This window comes from Xenopus laevis, chromosome 9_10L, assembly GCF_017654675.1.
Source record: "Xenopus laevis strain J_2021 chromosome 9_10L, Xenopus_laevis_v10.1, whole genome shotgun sequence".
Lineage (NCBI taxonomy): Eukaryota > Metazoa > Chordata > Amphibia > Anura > Pipidae > Xenopus > Xenopus laevis.
Window position 1 is genome coordinate 95,882,792 of NC_054387.1, and position 19,906 is coordinate 95,902,697.

General features: G+C 36.4%; 2 protein-coding genes across 8 annotated transcripts in view; one reads left to right on the forward strand and one right to left on the reverse strand.

Moving 5' to 3' along the window:
* fam234a.L (family with sequence similarity 234 member A L homeolog) overlaps window positions 1-18,451 on the reverse strand; it is a 31,890-nt gene extending 13,439 nt beyond the window's left edge. Inside the window, exons 1-6 of one of the 2 annotated variants that reach the window (XM_018233998.2) lie at window positions 18,304-18,451; window positions 7,921-8,220; window positions 7,053-7,166; window positions 6,026-6,211; window positions 3,308-3,438; window positions 2,042-2,171 (exon numbers count right to left, since the gene is read on the reverse strand). In XM_018233998.2, the coding sequence (XP_018089487.1) occupies window positions 2,042-2,171; window positions 3,308-3,438; window positions 6,026-6,211; window positions 7,053-7,166; window positions 7,921-8,182 (823 nt within the window). In that variant the 5' untranslated portion in view covers window positions 8,183-8,220; window positions 18,304-18,451. 2 annotated transcript variants of the gene reach the window in all.
* Window positions 18,452-18,862: 411 nt separating this feature from the next.
* Window positions 18,863-19,906, forward strand: part of luc7l.L (LUC7-like L homeolog) — a 29,637-nt gene continuing 28,593 nt past the window's right edge. For 4 of the 6 annotated variants that reach the window (XR_005963990.1, XR_005963991.1, XM_041575789.1 and 1 more), the window contains exon 1: window positions 18,863-19,067. Coding sequence is in view for 3 of the 6 variants with exons in the window: in XM_041575789.1 (XP_041431723.1) it covers window positions 19,007-19,067 (61 nt within the window). In the remaining 3 variants the exon portion in view is untranslated. 6 annotated transcript variants of the gene reach the window in all.

The following is a 19,906-nucleotide window of genomic DNA, read 5'->3' on the forward strand; positions in this document are numbered from 1 at the left end:
TGAGTATTCCTAAACAAATTTATATTTATTTTTAGTTTCCTCCTTGAATGACTCACACTTTACTGCTCCCTCCCTAAAGCAGAGATGAGCTTTGTATAACGAGTTTCACCCTTAACTAGCGGCTGCTCGTACCTCAGGCTTACATATTAGGAAGAGTAACATATTGTGGATAAAGGTGATGAATAGGTACTTTGTTGCATGTGGAAAATCACCTATCCCATAGGTAAAAAAGCACCTGAAAATACCTTTTACATTTCATAAAATAAATTTACTAAATGTAAAACACTTTACTTGTGACAAACCGGCATAATCACATGAAAATGCAGAAGAAGGCATTTTTGGGTTACATGGGCTTGCCACATGTAAAGTGTTTTTCAAGTGTTGCAGTTCATGAAGATGTAAATTTATTTCTGAGTGTTTTGTCACCTGCGGAAGAGGCGATTTTCCATGGGCAACAAAGCACCTGACATCATCAGCCTTAAACAAAAAAATCTTAAATTTATTTTACCCATCCACACTTAATCTAAAGGACCAAGTTAGAGGGTTCAAGTGTAAAACTATGGGTTATAGTGTTAGTCATAGTTTAGTACAACAAAACCAAGAATATTTTATTTTTAACAGGCTGAACACAAGTCTGAAACACAATTTACTGGGCTTGTGCTGAGAACAGTTATATATTGCTTTTTTAAGGGAAAGGATTTAAAAGGAATATGTCATGATTTTATGGTGTACTTTTTATTTCTAAATTACACTGTTTACATTGCAACCAATTCACTCTACCATTTAAAATGTTATTCTTGAATCAACAAATGTTTTTTTTTTAGCTGTAATATTGGTGTGAAGGCACCCATTTCAGTGCATTGTGCTTGATTATGAGCTTTTAAAATGAGCCAGCACTTCAGCATGGAACTGCTTTGAGATTGTACTTCAATATGAACCAAGTTGTGCTCTCACCGTGAGACTAGCACCCAAGCAGGAAAAAGCAGGTTTTTCTAAAAGCCTACCACTAGGTGGTGCTATGGAGCAATTTTAGCAATGCAAAGGAATCCTTCAGTAGAGGCGTCAGATAGCTGCTATCTGGTTAGCTGCTCATTCTTGTGCTGATGGGCTGCTAGGGAGGGAGAGGGTGATATCACTCCAACTTGTAGTAAAGTGACTGAATTTATTACAGCACAAGTCACATGACTGGGGGCACCTGAGAGATGAGCATCATGTCTAGCCCCATGCCAAATTTCAAAATTAAATATAAAAATATATATTTGCTCTTTTATTATGGATTCAGTGCAGAATTCTGCTAAAGCAGCACTATTAACTAATGCGTGTTGAAAAAAAAACCTGTTTGCTCCCGACAGTATTGCTTTAAGCTGATGCTATGTTTGTCAGTACACTTGTAAGAAGGAGGAGATGGGAGCGGAAAAACACTGGTGGAGTAAAACAGCCCTGTGCTCCACGAAGGCTTAATGACACTCCAGGTATTTCCTCCACCAACAGAGAAACCCTCGTCACGGTTTACCTCTGATGTGAAAAGCAAGGGTCTGTCACCACTAGTACAGGCAGATTTTGTGAGAAAAACGGAATAAAGTGTACATTTTTTTACGCCACAAAATCTACCTGTATACAGGGTAACAGGAGGTTGCCATGCAAGTCAGTGGCACCCAAAACATACAGGTACATTACTACACAAATGACAGTAGAGAAAGAGCTGGTGTGCCTTTAGCTATCTGTGACGCAACCTGTAACTTCAAGGTACTGCTGCTTATCTAGAGTGGACTGACAAAGTCTGAGATGCCTAGTTTCTTTTCATCCGAAGCCTCTGCAGCCTTGCCAATGATTTAATAAGTGTTTCCCTATGGAATGCAAAACCTGTTAGCAAATATTATGTTTGTAAGTTAAAGGTTTGGTAAAAAATATAAAACCGAATAAATTTAACTGCAGCATGAAAAAAAATAATCAGTACTGTATAAATGTTAGTCACATAAAAGCTTGTGGTACATGAAAAAATATGCACGCCTTAATCTTTACTAATGAAATTATGATGTACCTTTGTAGAAGAGTACATACTGTGCTCCACTCTTTGTAACAAAAACGTGGTGGCCTTTTTCCTCAATACCAATGCTGCTGTCCTCCCTGAGAAGGTCACCGTTATGTCCAGAGAGAGTGAAAATTGTAAACTGAAATTTAAATATGAAATCCAGTTTTACTACATCTATACAAGTTATATTTATACATTTCATACACCCTTATCCTATAATCCAGAGAGGTGGTGTGAAAATATATATATATATATATATATATATATATATATATATATATATATATATATATATATATATATATATATATATATATATATATATATAGTGAACAGACATGTCAGATAATCATTGCCTGAAAATGATGAATGCTGTGTTTTCAATCAACAGTTTCCTGAACCCCAGAGTACAGACAAACTGGGACCAGGTAACTGTCCAGACTTGTGCTGCATGTTACAATCTTGATTTATATAAATATGACTAATAGCTAGTCTGTTGATAAAAAAAATGTATTTGCACCATTTATTGGCATACTTATGTGTAAACTAGGAGTGTATCATTATTTCCACATGCACTGTAATCACCTGCAAAACAAGTTTTTTATATTTCAAAACTGCGGGGCTCTTTAATATGGTCCTGATCACACTATAGCCACATGAATTAAATTACTGTGTATATATAGGCACAGTGCATTAAAGGAATTGTTCAGTGTAAAAATAAAAACTGGGTAAAAAGACAGGCTGTGCAAAATAAAAAATGTTTCTTATATAGTTAGTTAGCCAAAAATGTAATGTATAAAGGCTGGAGTGATTTGATGTATAACAAGTCAGTCTGAACACTACTTCCTGCTTTTCAGCTCTCTTGGTTTACACTGACTGGTTACCCTGACTACCAGGCAGTAACCAATCAGAAACTTGAGGGGGGGGGGCACATGGGTCATTTCTGTTGCTTTTGAATCTGAGCTGAATGCGGAGGATCAATTGCAAACTCACTGAACAGAAATATACCATGTGGCCCCCCTTCAAGTCGCTGACTAACTCAGAGTTAGAGAGCTGAAAAGCAGTTGTATTCTGGCTGTTATATTAGACATCTGTTCACTCCAGCCTTTATATATTACATATTTAGCTAACTAACTATATTAGAAACATTTTTTTATTTTGCACAGCCTATCCATTTACACAGTTTTTATTTTCACACTGAACTGTTCCTGTAAGGCCCGCCAAATTGCACTGCATTGTTTAATAAATATTGAAAATGGTGTCAAACCCACTTACCTTATCTTCCACTGTAGAAATGAGAATCAAATCTTGAATATCATCTCCATTTACATCTGGGATTTTCACCACAGGGCCTTTTACAATCGCATTTATTTCAGTACTAATTTCTTTAGTCCACAAGTGCTTTCCTGAAACACATAGGGGCAGGTTTATCAAGGGTCAAATAGTAAATTCAAATTTTCAAGTGTCAAAATTCTCACATTAAACTTTTAATCCCCCTATTCGAATGTAAGTTTGAATGTGAGATTTATCACACTCTCGACCAGAGAAACCGTTCTAATTTGAATATTCACAACGAAAACCGGCAGAGTTCATGTACAAGTCAATGGCAGAGGTCAGTTGAGCCATTTGGAGATGTTAATAGCCTTCCTGACATCAAGGGTTTTTTTCCAGAGAAAAACTCGATTCATATGAATCAAATAAGATTCAAATTTTTGGGTCGGAACCATTCAATCGAATATTAAACATTAAAATTTCTTCTTAAATAACCTCCCAGTCGAAATGTGAGTATATTCAAATTAAATTTTTTTTTAAATGAATTTGAAATTCTACCTTTGATAAATGGGCCTCATAGTGTGCTCTTAAACTTTGATTAAGCGTGTGTGTTTTACTCAGTAAAGATATTCCATGCTGGGTGATGTATATTACCCACAAACAGGATTCTGGATACCAGAACAATTTTCACACAGGTTGATTGGTTGGCATCTCGTGTAACTTGTAAGTGGCCATACCTGGGCTGATAAAATTATTATTATCGTTTGGGGCCCTCCAACGGGCTTTCCTGACCAATATTTGGCCGAATATCAGCCAGATGTTGATCGGGCAGGTTTAAAAATCCCTTTGGATCGATGATCACATGAGTTCATTGATGCAGTCCTCACTCCAACCACCTGCATTCCCAGCATTGGGGAATGAACATATCAGGGAGAGATCTGCTCCTTTGGTGACCTCACCAAACAAGTGGATCTTTGCATGCATGTGTATATAAGCCACAAACTGAAAGCCAACCAATCTAAACACTTTTTTTTTTTTTCCTTTAAGGAAGTCAGCTTTGTTGTGGATGCACATTGACTTAATTTAATTAAAAATCTGGGTGCAGCGCAAAATGCATCAATTAATGGCACAATACATTTTTCAAAACAGCAAACAGATCTTTTTATAATTAATTTTGGAGTTTGATGTGGGGCTAGATATTCGTTTACTTTCCCAATATTCTGGATAATAGATGCCATACCTGTATACTGTATATAAACAAGATACACTTGTAAATAATGGTTCAGTGGCTTCCAAAAACAATGACTATGGTAGATCGTAGTGACACCACAAATGCATGACTATGAGAGTTAGTGGCAACTTTAGCCCAAATACATTTAATTCAGTGAGAGACAGTGGGAACTTTAGTCCCAAATATATTTAATACAGTTAAAGGAAACAGTTCCTGGTACCCTTACCCTTTCTACTAACCATCAACATTACCTCATACATGTTTTTACTGTATCACCAGGAGGGTATTAAACTTAAGTCGTCTGCACTAAATCATTATAGGGAGCTTGCCTGCTATTCTAAGTGGCACTTATTAACACAGCTAAGAGCTGAGCAGCAGCAACTTGATAAGAGAAGTGCACAGAGTTCAAGAGAGGCTGGCCCATAATAATTGCTTAATTCATATTAAAGATAACACTTGATGTGAAATTGTTTTTATGTAGTATACCGTTTATTATAAGTTAATGTAGGGAGTGTCAGAATTTGCTGGTGCTATATAAATAAATAATGATTTGGAACATTTTGTCTTACAAATCCGTTCATAAGTGAACCTTGAGATTATCATTGCAAGTATTATCTCTGTTTCTGCTGATGATACTAAATTGTGCAAAACAGTAAATTCCATGCAGGCTGTTGTGGCCTCGCAGAACGATTTGACTAAATTGGAAAACTGGGCAGCAGTTGATAAATGCAAGTTCACGCAACTGCACAAAAATAACGAATGCCATTATTAAAACACAGAAAATGCTGTGTATTTTAGTATTAAATGCTACAACATCAAAACATGACGGTGACCCTTTTATGGGGCTAAAAAAGGCAAATAATAAGCTAACTCCAGCAAGCAATGTCAGTCAGCAACAGCAAGGACCAACTATATATGTTTCTGCATTAAAAAGGTATAGACTGAATTTTGGATACCAATGCAGAAAAAAGGTAATTACACATATACAAAATTCATCCTCCTATACTATATATTAGGTAGAATAATTCGATTACCACTAAACAACTCCTTTCCCCCTTTGTTGTGACTGTTTAGTTATCAGTTCATTATGCAGGGAGTTTAGCTGTTCACCTGTCATCCAATTATCTACCTCACAAGTAACTGGAGTAGCTTTGATTTCCCTGTTTAGAAATAAAAGATTTTTCATGATTGAAACAATAAGCTAAAAGTATGTTTCATCACAAACCCTATTTATGAACTTGTGTTGAACAAGAGGGCAATAATACCCCTTAAAGCAGGATTTACTTACACAAAATATAAAACTTGAATACAACCTCATCTACTATATGCAAAAATTATGCTTTATTTTGTTATATTTATTCTGAAAGTTACTGACTTATCACTTCCATATTACTGGAAATGACCCACATTCAGTGCCAGTGACTTGGATTGGTTCCAGAAACAAGTTCCAGAGAAAGGATTTATCCCAATAGAAACAAACCCAAGTTTACCTGTGTGGGAATCAATTGCGGATGCAAAGCATGGGATTCCGATAATAAGGCAACCAGACTTTACCCCTCCCAGGTTTTGGATTCCACATTCTGCTAACTGTACCTCATCAGCAACAGGTATGATCCACAAAGCGCTCCCATTTGTCCCAGATAAAGCAATTAAAAAAGTGCAAGGAGATTGAAAACCTGCAGTTTTAGAGACAAAGAAATACACTTACTTGTACATCTCATCTTTTGTACAAATTTAGTTTAGTTTTAGTTAGGGATGCACCGAATCCACTGTTTTGGATTCGGTCGAACACCTGAATCCTTCGCAAAGATACCGCACTGAATCTGAATCCTAATTTGCAAATGCATTAGGGGTAGGAAGGGGAAAATATTTTTTACTTCCTTGTTTTGTGACAAAAAGTCACGCAATTTCCCTCCCGTCTGTAATTTGCATATGTAAATTAGGATTGGGATTAGGTTCGGCCGGGCAGAAGGATTCAGCCAAATCCGAATCCTGCTGAAAAAAGGCAGAATCCAGAAATGAATCCTGGATTCGGTGCATCCCTAGTTTTAGTTTAGTGATCTAAACAAGTGCAACATAAAAATATACAATAAACTCTAAAAAAATATTAATATTTTGTCTGCACATAAACAACACTTATTTGCAATTTCCATGTCTACACCTGAAAGCAAGCAGTCATTTCTTGCTTCAGCTAAAGATTTTGTAATGTACTTTAATAAATCTACCTGTACATCTTCAGATGGTGACCAAAGTGGGGTTATTCATTCAAGTATGCCAATGCAGATTTAATCATATGTAAATGTTTTCTTGGAACTGTAACAAAAACCTAGATAACATGGAGTGGTAGATCTTATGACAAAGTATTGCTCAAAGGAGATCTCACATCCAAAAAAGTCTGGGTAAATAACATTTAAAACTGTTTAAACATTTAACATTTTTCTTCCAGGAGATGCTTTGTGAAAACTGACCTCACGTTAACCCAAAAAACACACACACAAAACAGATTTTATAGTTTACCTTTGTCCACACAGGACATGTTGAAAATGCTGGTGTTGTCCGTTTTAACAAGAAAAATAACATCTTTTACTTTATCCTGGTTCACATCTTCAGTAGTCAAAAAAGCTATTGTTTCTGTCAAAAATCGTTGAAAATATTACATTGGGTTAAAAACAGACAACGAAGGGCAAGGTAATAATCAAGAGAAAATACTACCTATAACCTGAAGCCTGCAAAATATTTGCCTATTAAAAGGTAAAGTAAACATTAAAAATAACTGCATGCAAAATTGCTCACAGTGCTTTACTTAGGACCTTTGCAATTTACAATAAATACTTTTTTCAGTTTCAGAGCTATATACATTTTTATTAACTGCCAATAAAATGAATTTTCTAACAACATAGCCACCTGCTGGTCAGTTTCTGTAACTGTAAAGTCAATGACAGTCAAAGATATACACCTTCAGAAGGAAAACAAAGAAGTGTTCTGATGTTCAAATGTAATTTTGACACATTTGAAAATCATTTGATTGCTGCAAAAAGGTGCTGTTTATTTAAACACTACATGTTTCGAGCGTAGCTCTTTATCAAGTGTCACACACACTCAAGTGTCATCACCACCACTTTATTCCATATTTATTGCATTTATATGCCCATTTAAGAGGGGAGAAAACTAATATCTACAGGTTAAATTTTAGAAAATCTGTTAAGTAGAAAGCAATGGTTGGAATATTGTTGTGTATTTGAAATGGTATGTTTTCTGAAGGCGAGATGCTCCTTTAAATATTTTGGGATTATTATATTAGACTCAACAGAAAATCTTGCCACATCATACAATTGATAAAAGGTTTCTTTTTTTTTAACCTTCAAATTTCTTTTTGAAATCTTACCTGCTTGCTCATATTGTGCAATCCATGTCCTCTGTGAATAAGGCCTGACTGGACAAGGGATGATGAATGAGAAAGCAAACACAACTGCAAGGCACAAGAATAAGGCAGAAAAAAAAGCGGCTGTTCGACAGCGTGACAACCTGGAGAGTCCACTTTGCTTCTTAATGACAATTTCTTTTTCTGCATCAGTTACATTGTTTTCTGTAAATTTCCCGTCGTTTTTCAGAGGATGAATTTCTGTATCTATATCCTTATTATCCATGATGAAAATAAGGTCCAGCGATAAAAATATTCAGTATTCTGCAAAGAAAACAATAAACAAATGTTGTACTCCATGTACGGTACATAAACAGTTAATAATATAAACACTGCAGAAGAGATAAAATACAAGAAAATAGGTGTTTAGCCTTTCACATGTGACATAGTGTAGGAACTATTGTACTGACAACTGTAATAATGTGCCAGAGCTACCATTTTAGGTTTCTTTTTTACCTATTCCTGTTTTTACTGCCAGTGCAAACCACAACAAATCAATTGGATCTGAATATAGAAGTCTGTAAAGATATTTAATATTAACCAGAGTTGGACTGGGGTGATCAAAGCCCACTAGGGCTGCCACCTCAAAAAAAGATAATCCTTCCTTGGGATATAATATTGGTCACGGATGGTCACCTACGAGTGGGCTAATAGTTGCATCAAAAATATATGGGTAAAATAGGGATACACCAAATCCATAATTTTTGGATTTGACCGAATACAGAATCTTCCACACAATTTATGACTGAATAGTTAACTTAACTCAATCTAAACCCCAATATGTATATTTAAAAAACAAACAAACAAAAACAATTATATATATATATATATATATATATATATATATATATACATACATACATACACACACATATCTGGTAGTCAAGCAGCCGCACTCGAATCCGGATTTTGTGATATATGTGTGGGTGCAGGCTCAAAGTATAGTGTTACTTAATCAGTTGCATAGAGCCGCACTCCAAATAGTTTGTGAATCAAATCGTTTTTATTAGCATGTGTCCAATGTTTCAGGCCCTCTTGGGGCTTTTTTTTATCCTGAAAAAGGCCCCAAGAGGGGGCTTATCAATAATTCTTCTAGAAAAAGACGGAATTCTGCATCAATTCGAATTGTACGACTTATTCGACTGGCCGCTCTGAAAACTTGACTTTATCGTATTGTTGCATTGAAAACTCAAATTTATTGGATGAAAACCAGCGCGGACCACAATGTCAAGAAACATCTTCAGGGACATCTGCCATTAACATCTACATCACCTTGACAGGTTTTAGATCGAGTATTTTAAAATTTTTAGCAGCTTTGGGGTATTAGAAATCTCTAAAAATTCGAGGTTTTTTTCCTCAAAAAATTGGGAGTTTCCAGCAGATTCCAGTCATATGTGTGTTAACATCAGCAAATGTCAGTTTTGCAATGGGAAAAATATAATTTTCACGATTGTTCAGCTAAAGTAAAAACTGGTTTACCAAGTCCCTGGAGGCAATGGACAAAAGTGGGCAAGTCCTCCTTTCCAGTAAGCCAGGACAATTTTGTCCTGGGTGAGTAAAGCTCCCCATAGACGCGACGATTCTTCTTGCCGAACGACCGATTTTAGGGAAGCCTGAGCGATCCTTCGAAATTATCGTGCGGTTAGTGGGATTCGAATGATCGTACATCTTACGATTTTTCGGCCAACATCTGTCAGGAGATTGATCGGCCAGGTCAAAAAATCTTTGTCAGTCCCCGTGCAATCTATCTATGTTTGCAGGGCCAAGCAGGCAGCTCCCCTTTGTTTTCCTGGCAAATTGGTCTTTTTAGTTGATGGTAAATTCGTACGATCGTTCTGAGAAGATCGTAGTCTCACGATCAACATCTATGGCCAGCTTAAGGGACAAAGCAACTGTGTATTAGTCAGAGCCAAAAGCCTCAAACTGTCCAAAAGACCAGGTATACTAAATTGAATGGTCCGTGCCTCAGCTTTGAATTGCATGGAAGCACATGCAAAGGTCTACGCTCTTGACAGAAGCATTCATTTGCAATTACAGCTGTTGTACTTTAGTAATACTGTTCAAAGTTTGCACCCTTGGAACCACAATTTTGTGGTTCATTCTTTCTTCCATTATTACATTGGGCAGTGTCTAATGCTGAACAGTATGTTTCAATATTTGCATTATGCTTCTGCAACTATGATTTATGATAAGACTAGTGCTCTTTGTATGATGTGCACTGTTAGGCTTGTGCCTCTACTTGGTATGATGATCTGGCATATGGTTTCTGGCAAACTCTGAAATATATTTTATCACATTTAAAAAAGAAAAAAACGGCATGTTTTATGCATCCAGATAATTGCCGTCTCATGAATAAGATTCTGTTCCCTCTGCTCTAGGAACACATTTGTTTAAATAAACACTCGAGTATACACCAGCAAACTCCATTATTCAAAATTTCCATAATTAACAAATTGCCCATCACCTCTTCTAATAAAAGAAAGTATAGGAAATGTTTTGGCGATGGCAGCTAGCAGGAACACACAAGCAACACTGAAAGCTGGCTTTGGTGTGTCACTGTAGTTTTACTCCGATCTGAACAGTAAAGTATACAACAAATTCATCTCTCTCAACGCAGACAAAAAAACAAAACAAAACCAGTGCCAATGATCATTACCACTCTTAAAAAAAAATGATTATTTTAATTATTCAGCAAGTCAGCTATAGATGAGCATAGTGCTGAAATTAGCACAATTCTCTTTTTTTTTATAGAACTTGCCAAATTGGCAGGGTTCGAATAGTACATGACTACTGCTGAACTCCCATAGGAAAGAACTGGAATTGTCTGCTCAAAGCAGTTAAATCAGTTCTGAAAAACAGATGCATTAAAAAAAAAAAAAAAACACTTAAAGGAGTAGTATACCCCATTTTTTAAAAATGTATTAGATACATATACATTTTGCCTACGGTTTTAATTGGGAAATATCTAAGTTTTTTATTTCTTACTTAACATACTTGCTTAAAAATGAAACTGAAGTTCTACATTTTGATCCCATTGAGCAAAACCGCAAAACCAAACAAACCAACAGTCCACTGAGAAGCCTCTGTATAAATAAACTCCTCCATACCCTGAGCTACAGCATGTTCTCTTTTTTTTTTAAGATAAAGAGCAGCTCATTATACAGAGGCTTCTCAGTGGGCTGTACTTGGAGATAAGTTCAGAGATATAGTGCTAATAACCAAATCATGTCTCTTACAAAATTTAAACTGCTTCAAATATCAAGGTCAGAAGCCAGTTTAGGGTGATGTGTTAGACATATTTTGTAAGTGACATGATTTAGTTACTGAATTGTTTGCAGAGTGAAGGAGATTGTAGAATTAAACATAACTTCGAGACATCATGCCAGAGGAGAGGGGGTGATAGTGGAGTGGTTAAATGGTAGTAGACATTTTGGAAACATTTGGGCTGAGATTAGGAGAGATGCATTTAACTATGTAATTATTTGAGTATTATTAGTATAGATATGTATTCAAAGCCATATGTATTGATTAGTTGGACAAGAGAGAACATAAATGCAAAAAGAACAACAAGGGGTCTAGAAGAGGAAAAGGAAATGATAAAACCTTAATTTTTATGTGCTGGTATTTTAAATGTGTCTCCTTTAAGAAAACTAAATTTTTACATTTTCCTTTAAAAATAGGGTTATACAAATATTTCTAGCTAGAAAAATGTAAAGGGTGGTTCACCTTTAAGTTTACTTTAATATGTTATAAAATGGCCAAATCTAAGCAATTTCCCAATGGTCTTCATTATCTATTGTTTATAATTTAATTATTTGCCATCTTCCTTTGACTCTTTTGAGCTTTCAAACAGGGGTCACTGACACCATCTAAAAAAAATGCTGTGTAAAGCTACAAATATATTGTTATTGCTTCTTTGTATTACTCATGTTTCTATTGAGGCCCTCTCCTATTCCTATCCCAGTGTCTTCAATGCATGTTTGGTAGGGTAATTTGGACCCTAGCAACCAGATTGCTGAAATTGCAAACTGGAGAGCTGCTGAATAAAAAGCTAAATAACTCAAAAATAAAAATGAAAACCAATTGCAAATTGTCTCAGAATATCACTCTTCATAATACTAAGGGGCACATTTACTAAGGGTCGAATATCGAGGCTTAATAAACCCTCAAATTCGACCCTCGAAGTAAAATCCTTCGAATTAGAATATCGAATTCGAAGGATTTACCGCAAATCCTACGATCGAACGATCGAAGGAAAAATCGTTGGATCGAATGATGAAATCCTTTGAATCAAACGATTCGAAGGATTTATTCGTTCGAATCGAAGTCGTAGTCGAAGGTCGTAGTAGCCTATTCGAAAAAAAAGTTTTTTTTACTTCGAATCCTTCACTCGAGCTTAGTAAATGTGCCCCTAAAAGTTAACTCAAAGGTGAATAACCTCTTTAAAGAAGTGATATAATATTTTTCCAGAGAAGCGCAAGCATTTAGTGCTCTGGTATCTCATCAAATATTATTACAGGTTTATGCTATCCATATATTAATGCAGTGAAAGGTTTGACAAACTATGTTTCCCACTTCCCTTTTAAACTTCTTATCAGAACCAAACACAGATTGCCACAAAGACAGTATTTTGACATTGTAATAAAAAGTCATCTGTTCAAACCACATGAGAAACAGAATATTATAAGAGTAACAATGATCAACAAACTATTTACATAGTTATTTTTTAATCACTAATATTCAGCTTGCAACTTAAAATCTACATTTATTTATGCATTCTGGATCTGCCCAGTAGTTCAAACATTTTGGAATGATGTTCTTACTATAATACAGGATGAACTGCTGTTAAAAATTCAAAAGGTGTGTTAGTTCATCTTAACCAGTGACTTCCTGGACATTACTAAAAATAAAGCTATGGAATTCCCTCTCCGGAAACTGTTATCAGAATTATGGGAAGGCCATCTCTCATAAGAGTACAATTTATGTACATATATTCCTAATTTTTGACCAATTCAATCAATTAATGTATTGCTCAATTGCAATAAACAGCATAAATTCATAATGTGGCATAAACAAATCTATATGTTTTTAATGATTAAATGAGGTATAGAAGACAAAAGGGGTAGTTCACTTTTTTGTATGTAATAGAATGACTAATTCTAAGCAACGTTTCAATTTGCCTTCATTTTTTCTTTTGTTGTAGTTATTGAATTATTTGCTTTTTTCTTCTGACTCTTTCCTGCTTTCAAAAGGGGGTCACTGACCCCATCTAATAACAAATGTTCTGTAACGCTAAAATGTATTGTTATTGCTACTTTTAATTCTATCTATTCAAGAATTATCTACTATCTATTCAAGCTCTCTCCTAATCCCTCTCCTAATAGTATTCCAGTCTCTTATTCAAATCAGTGCAAGGTTGCTAGTGTAATCTGAACCCTAGTAACCAGATTGCTGAAATTGCAAACTTGAGAGCTGCTGAATAAAAGCTAAATAACTCGGAAACCACAAATAAGAAAAATGAAAACCAGTTGCAAAGTGTCTCAGAATGTCACTCTTTATAAGAGTTAATTTAAAGATTAATATGACGATCCAATTACAAAAAGACCTTTTATCCAGAAAACCCTGTATTCCAAGTATTCATAAAAATATATCCTATATAAATGTACTGATACCACTACCACATAATGTAAACATGCAGTTGGTACCAAGTATCCCATTGATATATGCTATTAATATAATGATATAATATATATGTTTTATTGTATATTCTCAGTCTGTATTGTACAAATATTTGAAGAAATAGTTTTTTGTTCATAACTACTGAATGTGTAGTTAGAACATACCAACAATCTTTTATGTCCATGACCAGCAAATGGGTCCTTTGCTGATCAGGACTGGTCACTTTAGTCATTACACCCTCAAATTTTACAACTTGTGTTTAGTATTAAAGAATACCTATACTATATTTATTGTATCCTTAATTCAGTAATGTAACTATAGCTGGCAGGGCCCGGGTGCAGGACATGCTGCCAGGCCCCCCAACCCGCAATCTTCACTCTGGATTTTGACACGCGGAGGGCCCTGAAGGAGTGTAGACCCGGGTGCAATTGCGCCCCCCGCATCCCAGTAGTTCCACCACTGCCCTGATTACAGGTTATAGGAAAACCTGATGAACTGTGCCTTACTAGACCTATACTTTGTATATTCTAAGACCCCCTTCTCCTATTTGCCTTTCTCTTGAAATTACAGATAAACAATTTATATACAGATTGTTTAAAGGCAAGAGAACACCCAAAATATATTCTTTGCCCCAGTTTCCCAAGTAACACATATATCTGCCCCACTTTTAAATGCCTTGCTCCACCTTTCTACTCTCCTCTCAATCTCCTCAGTCCAACACATAAGTAAACAAATATATTTTTTTATACACAGAACTGATGATTTTGTTAAATAACCCAGAAATGTGATGAATGTAGAAAAAGGGTAATAATAATCATAATATATTGATAATGTAAATCATGCAAAATTAAATACAAAATGCAGGGAGGCAAATTTACAATATAATAGCTGTCTAAACCAGGTGTACTTTTTATAAAATGTGTAACTAAAAGGACAAAAATATATTTTACAACACAGGGTGATAGCAGCTCATTAAGTAAAGCAGCAATTAAGCTGTCAAATATAGCAACTGGGATCAAAAGATAAGTAATTTCCTAAAACTATTTCCTTTTATTATATATGAGAATTACTAGTCTCATAGGTCATGAAAAATATTTTCTGCCATGCCACTCCCAATCCCTGCACTGGCTTCAGCTGCCCCATTAAATTAAAATTGAAACAAACGAGCCTCACATTGAAAGGAGTCCATAACTCTGCTCCACTCTATGGGGCAAATTTATGAAAATGTGAGATTAGAGCTCACCACAAAAAAAAAAGAAATCACTCACCATCTGATAAATGGCAAGTAATTTTTTTATGGTGAGCTGTAATCTCACATTTTGATAAATCTGACACTATATCTCTGAACACTCACCAAGCGGCTTGTTGCGGTCCTTTAACGACCAACTACTCAACATTACCTCCTCACACCCTCCTATTCAAGACTTTGCAAGAGCTAAGCCCCTTCTCTGGAATCTTTCCCATAGCCATCTATCTGCCTTCACAAGGTCTCTTAAAGGGTTTATTAACCCTCTAACACAGGGGTGTCCAACCCGCGGCCCGCATGCGGCCCCGAATGGAGAATGGAGAATGGAGATCCGTGCGGCCCAGCAGGAAGCAATCTGTTTGCCGTGTTGCGCGTCAGATCAAAGGCACACCTCCTCTCCCCACAGCTTTGCTGGACTGGCTGCAGTCTCTCTACTGTGCGCGCGGTGCATGTGACATCACCGCCGGCGCTCTGCGTGTGACGTCACCGTCTGTATTCTCCGCACCAGTCTCCCCAACGGCTGCTAGCTAGCAGCTAGTGTTTGGCGCCAATTTCTTGGCTTTGCTGGGCCCTGCCCCCTCTTGTCTGGCAGCATGATAAAGGCACAGAGAGAGAGAGCAACTACCAAAACTACGTAGCTCTTCTCCTGCCTAATGAAAGACTAGCTTCAGCCTGCAGCTTACTGGCAAGTCTAGCACTCTTGCACTCCACAGCAACCAATTATTATTACCTCAGCTGTGTGTAGGTCTGTAGGATAAGGCATTAATTCACTATTACATTTGACAACCAATTTGTTCACTCCTTGTCCACAGGACTTATTTATTCAATCATGTTAATTAAAGAGCAGTGCAATAAATTAGAATTGATACAAAAATTAATTAAAAAGAAATGAATTCCCAAGCCCCCTGTGATTCCCAATAATCAATTGATTTGTTTTTTACGATAATTAATTATGAGGTAAATGTACTTATTAGCTTATAAGTGCATTGCAATGAATAATCACTTCTTAATTAAATTCACAGTTCATAGTATCAAAAATAGAGAATTAATTTTGTAACTGAAAAATGAATTATAAATAAATTGTTTATTCAACTTCAAAAGTAGCCCAAACATAGCACAATATGTGCAGTGAAATAAATAATTTTTTATGAAAATACGCCAGTTACAAATTGGGCCTCTTTTGGTTACGCCCCTGGTGATGGTCAAGTCTGTACCTACCATTTTGCTTTGTTGGAAAATTAGCAAAACAGTGAAAATTTAAAAAAGGCATATTTTCACATACATTCATTTATTTTTTAGACTTTTTTTTTACTGCAAATATTGAACTATTTTTGGGCTACCTTTGAATTGCCACTTGGCTAGTTTTGGGCTGGTTTTGAAAATTAGACCTGGCAACCCTGAGAAGGTTGCTCTATATTTGTCCCATATTCCAGTGTATAGCTCAATCTGGTTATCTAGCTGGTATTGTAGTTAATTTCTGTGTATTTGTTTTATTTTTATAAATCAAAAGTGTTGTGTATTTCATGTGCGGCCCCAGAAAATTTTTCTTCTTCAAATGTGGCCCAGGGAAGCCAAAAGGTTGGACACCCCTGCTCTAACACTTATTTTCAGTTCAGTTGTTTTCAAATAGTTCATCAGAAATAAATACCTTTTTCAATTACTTTCTACTTTCTATTTCTGACCTTTTTTCTGATACTGTTGTTTAAAGTTTAATTTTATGTCTTTCTGAATCAGCTTTGGGGGGGCAGGGGTCACCAACCCTGTAAACTGTTCTTAATGAATACATTTGTTGATACAGTTCTTTTCTGCTGAGCAGAATCCCTGAGTTTCATTACAAGCAGCTGTTAGAATTGATACAATAGTTGCAAATATTCCACAGATGCTGCTGAGAAATGTATCAACTGAATGTACCATCAACAGTTTAGAATCTGCACTTAAAGGACCAGTAACAAAAAAATTTAAAAAAAAAAATTGTTTCTACTAAACGAAAAAAAACCACCAAGGCAGTTTTAACTTCCAATTCGCAAAGTCTTTATTAAGAAACGACTTACCGATTCTCTGCTTGCGCTCCTCTTCAGAAACGGCAACATGGCGACGATCCATCTTGCGGCGCTCAATTTCTCCTCCCTGGCTACCTCCTATAAAAGGCAGGGAGGAGAAATCGAGCGCCGCACAATGGATCGTTGCCCTGTCGCCGTTTCTGAAGAGGAGCAGAGAATCGGTAAGTAATTTATTAATAAAGGAAGTTAAAACTGCCTTGGTGTTTATTTTTCGTTATGTAGACACAATTTTTTTTTTTTTTTTATTAAAAATTATGTTACAAATCTTTTAAGTGCCAGAATGAAACACCAGAAACAAAAACATTACTTTTGAAATGTACATTTTTTTAAAAAAAGATGAGAAATAAAAAATGGGAAGTCATTTTAAAAATAGTCTTCATTTCTGGTGAACAATTTGAAAACATCTGAACGGAAAAAAATGTGTTTGGAAGAAAAACCCATTTAAAACACATTTCTTTAGAGAAGCTTAGCCTCATCTACTGTATCTTCAGTGTGCACTACATGCTGCTAAATGCAATGCTCAGATCCACTTCTTTCAAGTGATATTGCCTATCCCTACACCATTGGGTATATTTATCAAAAAATGAAGTTAGAGATCACCACAGTCGTCTAGAGTGAAATACTGCCTCTCTTCATTCATTTCTATGGGATTTTTAAAGTGTATTTATCAAAGGATGAACTTTCACTTTTACCGTTTGATAACTACACCTTTAAAATCCCATAAGAGATTTTAAAGGTATTTCACTCTAGTGGACTGTGATTATCTCTAACTTTTTTTTTTTTCTTTGATAAATATACCCCCTTGAGTCTTAAAGGAGACATATAGGATACATGAAAAAAACCCTCTTTTTGGAGGAATGTATAAGTAATATATGTTGTTGCTTTTACATAGTGCTACAAAGTAATATTATTTTTATCTAAATCAGTATAACACACACACTGGTACCTTATTTATTTTTTACACAAAATGTCTCCTTTAACCCACTCCACGTTTAGATTGGAAATGGTTTTGAGCAGGGCCACTTTACTCCTTGTATTGGCCATTGGTTGTTTTGTATCTTTAACAGCCATTTATTTTTACAACACTGCAGAATAGGTTTTCGTTTTAGAAATACATATTAATAATAACAAACCACTGCTCTACACATTTCAAGGGTATCCCAGGAATATGGGGGGGCAAAAGATTCTGAAATTCACATTTCAAGACAAAGCTTCTATGTTTTAATTACCCTACTGTTACGGTTCTTTTGTTCTGAATTCGTTTTAATAATGACACACAACAACATCGCATCTACGACTGCAAAACACATCAAGCAACAACATGACGCATATGTGGCAAACGAATAGTAAGTTTCTGCTCACCTTGCCCCGTGCCCACTGCCGGAGACACACAAGTGACAAATGTGAGCTCTGAGCTACAGCTGGGACACAGGGTGAGGTACATGCAGCGTCACTTCCGGGGATACAAACAATGCAGGGAGCAGACGCAACGTCCGGGGAAATGATTTACTCCCTTGGGAGTGTATCGCTTTATCCACCAATGTGCAGTTTGTTTCCGCTCTACTGATACATGACTGTCACTTGCGGAACTAAATCTCAAATTCGAGATCCTCAAATAAACAAATATAAAAACCCAGATATTTATTCCAAACTACAGTTCAGTCTCTGAGCCGCAAAGGACAATTGTGTCGAGTTATGCGCGAGTAACTTGTGGAAGCATTCATCACGGAACAGCTGCGGCTGTGAGACAAGGGGTGGGCTTGACATTTGCGTGGTATTTATCTAGCTTCTCTCCCTCAATGTTTATTCTGTCACAAACGTCCCTATTTATTTCCGGTAATTTAGTAATAGCTGCGCAGAGACTGTAGCCTTCTCCCAGATCGCGGCTACTTGTCAAGCCAGCAGGCTAGCGACTTTGCTGTACGGCAGCGCAACTTCCGGCTTCATCACTCTTCCCACAATCCTCCGCCGCAGAGTGCTGGCCTCGTTGCTCACATAGTAGTGGAGGGCTGAGGGACTTTAACACGCAGTCAGGCCGGAAACGGAATAGAATTCCGCGTTGATAATGTCGGCCCAGGCCCAAATGAGAGCCCTGTTGGACCAATTGATGGGCACATCTCGGGACGGTAAGTTTCCAGGCAAAACAAGGCTTGGTGGGCCGCACGGCTGCGAGCTCTCTCTGTGTAATATAGGCCACTGTACTGGCTGGTGCCTTCCTTATGCCTTTAATCCCTTGATAATGCAGGGACTCGAGCTCTCTGAGCTGTTGCGTCACACTTTATATTTAACAGTTTATGCTGTGACTCTACTACCTTATTGTGAGCTTGTAGCGCCTTCTGATACTTTTATAATGAGTTAAATTTAAATGAAGGAATCCAACAGCTGTAAGGCAGTATGAACGTGTTATTTTATTAGCACAGGACCTCTCTTGGTCTCTGAATAATGAGTTAAAGCTTCTTTCTTGACTGTGTTGAAAAGTTGGGACATTTCAGTGACTGCGGGTTGAGAAAAATTGGGACTGTACCATGAAAAATGGGAGAGTTGGGAGGTATGCATTTGTGTTGGCTACATTCGACACCTTTTAATTAGACAAAATCAGCCAAATAATTTTGCATAACTTTGTTAAAGTAGCGTGTAATGTGTGTGTAGCACTGTTGATTATGTAAACAGCTTTAATGATGTCTTGTATACAGCATTTTGTTTTTTTTGCTATAAAGACCATCAGAATTATGTAAGGCTGATGTCACACAAGGAGTCCTCAGAGTAAATGGCAAGTTGCTCCAATCTTGCCTGTGTGTCAGTTATTTCCATCACAGGGTGAATTTCGAGGATATCCAGCCAATGCTCTGTGGCTGGGGCCCTATATTATAATAATAATATAAAATGCAATTATAATAGAGAGAATCAAAATAACAGTTCCATAAAATGCAGTGTACAATCCTTTATCAAGAGATTTCATCTCTAC